The sequence below is a fragment of the Cucurbita moschata genome, unplaced genomic scaffold (assembly GCF_002738365.1).
Source record: "Cucurbita moschata cultivar Rifu unplaced genomic scaffold, Cmos_1.0 Cmo_Scf00012, whole genome shotgun sequence".
NCBI classification, from domain to species: Eukaryota; Viridiplantae; Streptophyta; class Magnoliopsida; order Cucurbitales; family Cucurbitaceae; genus Cucurbita; species Cucurbita moschata.
The window spans coordinates 3,551,108-3,558,533 of record NW_019268528.1 but is presented as its reverse complement, the minus strand read 5'-3'; the positions used below and the strand labels follow the sequence as shown (position 1 = coordinate 3,558,533).

The following is a 7,426-nucleotide window of genomic DNA, read 5'->3' as shown; positions in this document are numbered from 1 at the left end:
TAATTAATTTTGTATGATTCAAAACTTTAATAATATATTTGAAGATTTATAATTCTTTTATATTTATTTAATTTTAAAATAACTTGTTTTTATTTTAATTTTTGTATTTTGCAATATTGACTATGCTAATTTAAAATATACATATAAGAAAACACACACAAATCATGGTATAAACTACTTAAAATTCGGGACATTTCATTACAAGGAGCCGTTTTGAGCCCATAAATGTAAATAAAAAGGAAAACGCCATTGCCGAGGATTGAACCCGGGTCACTTGCATGGTATTGAACAGAAATACTTACAACTATACTACAACTGACTGGCTATGAAAGTTTGTAAAATTAATTAAAATAAAAAAGTTAACAGAAACACAAAAGCGGAATTTATGCAAACGAACCGTTCTGAGCTAATAAATGTAAACAAAAAAAGAACGCCGTTGCCGGGGATCGAACCCGGGTCACCCGCGTGACAGGCGGGAATACTCACCACTATACTACAACGACTGATTTGTTTGTGGGAAGAAACCTCATATATTTGTTTGTTTTGTTTATTTTACTTTCAGTTATTAAAAAGTTTGAACACATTTGTGAAAATTACGAAAGGAATTTATATATCATCCTTAGACCAAAATAAGAGTTTTTAGTTTAGTTAAAGTTTATTTTTAAATGTTCTAATTATTTTAATATATTAAAAAATATAAGTAAATAAAATATATTTTACTTGAATTGTTTAAAGTAATTTTTAATATATTAAATACAAATAGAAAAACATATATTTGGTTTAAAGCGTTGAAATGAGTAGGAGAAAAATATTTAATTTTAAGTGTTGAAATTAAAATTTAATTATATTATACAGGTTAATCCAAAAATTTTATTTATTGTATTTGATACATTAAATATTAAAATAATTAAAGTATATTATACCCCTATATTAGAAATTTGAATGAAATTCACATTAGTTAAATATATACTCGAATATTTTATGATATTTAAATAAGATATTATATTCTTGTAATATTTTATATATTTAAATAAGATATTATATTCTAGTAATATATTATTTGTCAAAGATTTAAATATATCTAAACATAGAGAGATATCCCAATAAATTAGATATTTAAATATATTATTTTTTCAGACATTTATGAACAAATATTTTTGAGTTCAATGAGTAAATTAGTAGAAGACCATAAAAATGTTTGAGCTCGGAGAATTTGAAGAAATTTGCTTGTAGGTAAATTTTGATGAATTTAGGAAAAAATTTAAAATTTAATTCCTACCCTCCATGTTTTTTTTTTATTAAATCTTATTCATTTAGCTTTACGACGATAAAGAGAAAAAAATTTCATGAAGAGTTCAAGAGTCAATCAACTATCGGCCCAAATTAAAAAAAAATTCATTTGTAACTCAACTTAACCTAATCTAAAAGTTGTTAACCAAATTCACTCTAACCAGAAACAATTACATACGAAAGCAAACTCCAAGCTACTAATTTCAATTATCCATGCAATAGCCCATGGTGAATGCCCTCTCAAGATTTCAGTTTCCATTCAAATCGGCTTATATCTCATTTTTGTTATTCTTATTTTGAACGCTTTCCACCTAAAATGTGTTTGTTTTACTACGATGTTTCCAATTGTTTAGTTCTAGTGGATCATCACCCTCCAACTCCATTTGATGGAGATTCAAACAATTTTGACCAATCCTCACTTTCCCTTTGTTTATTGCAATATCTTCATGTGTTTTGAGGGAAGGTTTATTTGCAAACAAACCCCATACCTAAATCTTTTGGTTCGCCAAGCACACAACCCAATAATGTTCTTCTAAAACACATTAAAGCAAGAGATTGATTGTATGTCACCAACACCTCTCGGGTACAACCTTTTTTGAACCAAGGTGATTGATGTCGCATTCATACCTAGGGAAAGAAAGACAATGTTAAAGAAATAACACGGAAATACACTATGAATCTCATCTTCTGTAATAACATGACATAAACCAACTACGAAAACTCAATCACAGATTTATTTGACTTAAAATTAAAAGTTTGTTGTGACCTATTTACCATATAATCAAAATTTCATACGCTCTTCTTACCAATGCCAACAAAAAAAGTTACCTTGATCAACAGGTAGGGATTATGCTTCTATGCTTAAATATCTGTAATAATTCAAAAACAAAAATAGAATCCTAATAAACAATTCAATGGTTCACAAATTTCCATAAAAATTTATATCGAATTATAATTTAACTTAGCCTATAAAAAGATTGGTTCAACACAATCTATTAGAATTTTGTTATCATTGTGCAAATGATTTTTTTAAGTGACAAAAAATTGAATGCATACGGAGGTATTCGCACCTTAAAGCAGCTTGCTTCTTAGAGGACGTGTTATGTTCACTTGAGCCAACAGCTAAACGGCCTTGTAAGAACATGCCCCGCCACTGTTAATTGCCTTGTGAAAAATGCAGCATGAAGAATAATTAACATATTCATCTAAAAAGAGCAACGTTTTCTGGAAACAAACCAGAGGGACACCATTTTCAGACGAGCTTATCCAGCCAATTCGCTTATTGGTGAACGATTCATGACATCAGAAGCAGTTGATGCATTTCTTTGCAAAGATGGATCAATATCAGGCAACTTCGGAATTTGAGCCAACAAGTCGATTGTTCGTCGAAAGAGGCGTGCCAGATCTCCCTCATCCATCGCACAATCCATCATTATTTCTCTCCAAGTCAAACCAGAGGCCCAAGCCTCAACCATCCCTGAAAATTGGCTGTCCAAGGAACATGGTATGTTCACTCCATGCTTTTCTTGAAGATCTAACAGAGAATTTCTCTGCTCTTCTAGGAAATTAACCATATTGATTACAGTTCTTGATGGCTCAAATATGTAATTGTTATCTCTTCCAGGGCGGATTTTGATGCCTTCAGAAACTAAACTTGCACAGACACCAGCAAGCTCTGTAGGTTTTAGTTGTACTAAGAACTTATTTCTTAGAACCACGGCAATCCAGAGCTCATTTTCACCACGGATAGCAGCTGCAGTTTCTCCGAGTGGGAACATTACATGAGAATTTATATCCAGTGCTCTAATTTCGTGTATGACATTGCTGATCTGCAAAAACTCTTTCCAGCCTGATGGTTCGATTTGCTGAATTCGATTACTTAGCCGTTTATATCTAGCCTTCAATTGTCTAATCTTGTCCTCTATAATATTGGCCATATCTAAAATCTTCTTGTACTCTCTGAATCCTTTTGTTCTAGATATCCTTTTCTTAAATCGTGAAACTTTATTTCTTTGCTCCTTGTACCTTGTTAAAGATTCCATGTATGATTCAGACATTTGCAAGAGTTCGTCATTTTCAGAAAGACTATTCAGAACTGGCACGTTTAAACTCCATGACCATGTTTCCAGAGATCCTTCCATACATGATAAACTGCCAAGCTCAGAATCAGCAAGCTTCTCCCACTTCATTCCCTCTTTATCGAGAAGTGTCCTCATAATCTCCCGAGGTAAAGGATCCCCTTTAGTTAAAGCAACATTAGGAAAGCCAGTTTTATAAACAGTTTTGATCCATTTCTCAGTAAATAGGTACCAAGAATTATCTGAACCTAGAGCCACATAATAAGATGATTCAGCACCTGGGTCCAGATTTTTACCAAAATTTGGTTCTGCACCACTCAAAGAATTATCAGCAGGAAACATGTTAATGAGCTTTGATGAGTCCATGTTTCCAAAGAGAACTGCAGGAATTGAATGTTGGACTCCTTCAGAATCTTTGTATTGCAAACATAAAAAGGGCAACTGTCCATCTCCTAAATTTTGTAACAGAGACTTGAAGGCACAAATTCTTTGCAATTCCATCTCTTTTCGTAGTTCCGTCCTTTGACGTTTATCTGATCGCAGTCCCTCCTGCAGCTCTACTAACTCGTTATATGCCACATCTGACATGAGCCTCCTGCATTTTTTATCAATTGCTTCATCAGTTATTTCTAAATTGAGCACTTCAATCTCTTTTTCTATTTTAACAAGCTCCTCCTTTGCTGCAATCATGACATTGCTCCCAACATAGTTTCCAAAACTCTGCTCAACCAACTTCCTAGCTTCTTCCAGCGTTCGCCCAGCTTGGAAAGCTTTTGTCCCATCCATTTCACTCGTATGAGTAACCTTTGCACCTGCGAGAAGATTCAATACCATTCCATATGAAGCTGTAAACTGAGAAACAAGTGGTTCGATGCCAGCAAACAGGAGCTTGCAGCACTCTTCAGCACCTTCATATGGAGTTTGAAGAAGCACCACATGACCTTTTTTATCAATACCTCGACGTCCAGCTCGCCCTGCCATTTGAAGCAGTTCATTTGAGGTTAACTGGGTACGACCACTATTGCTTCGTTTGCTCAGGGATGCAATAACTGCTGTCCTAGCTGGCATGTTGATTCCAGCAGCTAATGTTTCTGTCGCAAAAACAACCTTCACAAGTCCCCTCTGAAACAGCTCTTCAATGAATGACTTCCACAGAGGCAGACAACCAGCATGATGTGCAGCAACTCCTTGCAGAAGTCCTTTCACAGCCGATTCCCGGACAGCATCTGGAAATTGAATACGAAATTTTCTCAATGCAAGTTCAACTTCACTCCTTTCACAATCATCTAACAGGTTTTTGCCTTCAATGTACTGAACAGCTGCATCACATCCTTTCCTGCTAAATATAAACCAAACTGCAGGCAGCATATCTTTTGACTTAAGTTGCCACAATGTATCAACGACCTGAGGAACCTGGAAAGGTAACAAGCAACCTGTTAGGACATTCTTTGATTGAGTTTAGCAAAATAATATTGGCAAAAGTTGAAGGGCGATAGAGAGGCTGGTTCACCAAGTACATTTGAACGGCGGATTGAGTTTATGTCATTCTTTGAAAGTGTAGCTTGTCTAGACAGGCTGCTAGTGCGGTCATTGCTGATCTCATTCCCATGCCTTTTTGGGTTTCTTCTTCTTGATCCATCATCCTTGTACAATTTAGCTCCTGAAGCATGAAGCTGAAGATAATTGAGCGACAGCTTCCTGCTCCAATTTGGAAAGAGGGAAAAAGAGAAAAATAGTGAACACTGGGAAGTTAATTCAAATGGCCCATTCATACGAGCGCACGCACACCACACACAAGGCAAACATAAATTTTTCACTGATAAAATTAAGAAATAGAATAGAAGTTATAGATACCTTTCATTAATAGATTATAGAATACCAACAGACCAACCAAAAACAAAAATTACAATAAACACTCAGAATCCGTTGCAAGAAAATATGAAGTTTTAAGTTATTTCAGAAGTCCACAGTGATGTTGAATAAACGAGACGGGAGTGAATGAAAATATGACTAACATGTCAGCTGAAAACAAATAGTGTCTATATTTTTATCGTTGCATGTGCATATTTGGTTATTTTTATATTTGTGACCTTTACTTTTACTTTTTATTTTAAACAAAGAAACTTAACTTTTATTTTTCAATATCAATGAGCATTTGGGATAAGCTTGCACGCATCTCAACTATTCTTACGAGATAATTGCTAGACCCTACAACATTTGTTTTTTCAAGGTAACTCATAGTTAAATCTTAGATAGATGACAACTATAACTTGAACAAATTCTCTCTGTCTCTTTTATTATTGTTATTGACTAGTAGGCCAAGCTACAACTTTATCAGATACTAAATAGATCTCCCAAAGAAGGAAAATAGTCATAAGCAAGAAATACATTATATAGTCAAACCCTATAAAAAAAAGCTTCAGACGAAATTCAATATTTTTATGATAGCACAACAAGAAGCCACACTAGGCTCAATAATATCAAATCTATGCCAATAACTTTTGCAGAAATTCAAAGGTACCTATTCATGTGCTTTCCTTTCTCGTCAAGGAGAGGTAGTAAAGAGGTCTTTGTAGAGAAATGCCAAGTCAATGGTACTGGACGCTTTGTTGATGTTACTAACTCAGTTTTCCCATGAATCTTAAGAAGTGAACAGAAAAGGTAATTAACATACGCCATACATACTTTCAGCACATTAACATCATAAAAAAAACTCATTCCATTCATCTTGAAAGCTGAGAAGAAACAACTAACTTTTACAACATCATACTGATGACCATAAAGGAAGCAATAATATCCTAGAGACCTCATATCCTAGAAAGGAAGCAATAATATCGACTGATAGAGAATGTAAAGCAGAAACCCAGGGATGAATAATTGCATTATAACAAGCAGCAGAAGAGGAAAATGAAACCAATGTGATATTCAGAACATAGATATGTAGACCACATAGCTATTTTAAGTAGGAATTGGATTGTTTGTTCTTTTATGGGAAAAAATCAATTTACTAAAGTTGGGAGGTTGATTTAATTAAAAACTCAAACTAATAAATGTATCAATTTAAACCCTGAACTTTCCTGAGTGAATCAATTTAGAACCTCCAATAGAATTTCATTTTAAAACCATTAATGCATAACTTTCACAAAATGCAAGAACTAATGGAAATTAGAGAGAAATGCAGAAATTTAATATACGTAGAAGTTTTTTTTATTAAGTTTAAACGATGTTTCATCTACTCACCTTCCATTACTTTTCTCTACTTATTTAGAAAGAATTATGTGACAATTTTTCTTACTAGTTTGGTAGGATTTTTGGAGAAAAATGATTTTACTTAGTGATTATGAGCTGATTTTAAATGGAATCAAGTGAAAATAGCTATAAATGTAGACTGTCTAAATTGATTCACTTATGAAAATTTAGGGTTTCAATTTATACAATTATTAGTTTGAGTTTCAATTGATACAACCCCCAAAGTTTAGGGGCACAAATGAATTTTTTCCCTTCTTCTATTTATACTTATGATCTGTTTCCTATCAAAACCATCAGCTAAGACAATAAGCAAAAAGTCTCAGATCTCTAATAATAAAGAATTGGAGACTTCATCCACCTCAACACACACAAAAAAGTGACCTAATAGAACTTGTCTTCCTGTATGCTTAATTGGATACATGCTATCATCTAAAGCATAGGTTAAAGTTGTCGTACCTTTGTATGGACATGTCACTGCCATTTAGAGTATCAATAAGCAAAATGCAATACGGTCTGAGAAATGTAGAATGAGCAATAGAAGAGGAAATATTCCACTAAAAAACAAATAGTGAAGAATCACTGTCACTCTTCCTACAGTGAGTTCTGAGTGAGATATGAATGTGATACTTGTCCATTAGCAACTAAACACTTGATTCCGTTCTTTTTAGTGGTAAATCAACAAAGAATTGTTCATTTCTTAATCTTTTTATATGGTATCTCACTTCATCACACTTCTTACTCTGACCCTCGATTTTTTCGTTTTTTTTTTTTTTAATAAGAAACAATTTCATCGATATATGGGGGGGGGG

General features: G+C 33.6%; 1 protein-coding gene and 1 non-coding gene across 4 annotated transcripts in view; both read right to left on the bottom strand.

The window, feature by feature from the left end:
* Nucleotides 1–431: 431 nt before the first annotated feature.
* Nucleotides 432–503, bottom strand: TRNAD-GUC. The gene has a single exon. It is a non-coding gene; the product is annotated as a tRNA-Asp (tRNA).
* A 1,195-nt stretch (nucleotides 504–1,698) lies between these two features.
* The window catches only part of LOC111450542 (DExH-box ATP-dependent RNA helicase DExH15 chloroplastic), a 9,584-nt gene continuing 3,856 nt past the window's right edge, over nucleotides 1,699–7,426 (bottom strand). Inside the window, exons 6-10 of one of the 3 annotated variants that reach the window (XR_002711835.1) lie at nucleotides 5,890–6,008; nucleotides 4,886–5,066; nucleotides 2,361–4,781; nucleotides 2,119–2,159; nucleotides 1,699–1,917 (exon numbers count right to left, since the gene is read on the bottom strand). Coding sequence is in view for 1 of the 3 variants with exons in the window: in XM_023090731.1 (XP_022946499.1) it covers nucleotides 2,553–4,781; nucleotides 4,886–5,066; nucleotides 5,890–6,008 (2,529 nt within the window). In the remaining 2 variants the exon portion in view is untranslated. Of the gene's footprint in view, nucleotides 1,918–2,118; nucleotides 2,160–2,257; nucleotides 4,782–4,885; nucleotides 5,067–5,889; nucleotides 6,009–7,426 lie in introns of those variants that run through there. The other 2 variants (XR_002711834.1, XM_023090731.1) reach the window with 2 other exon arrangements.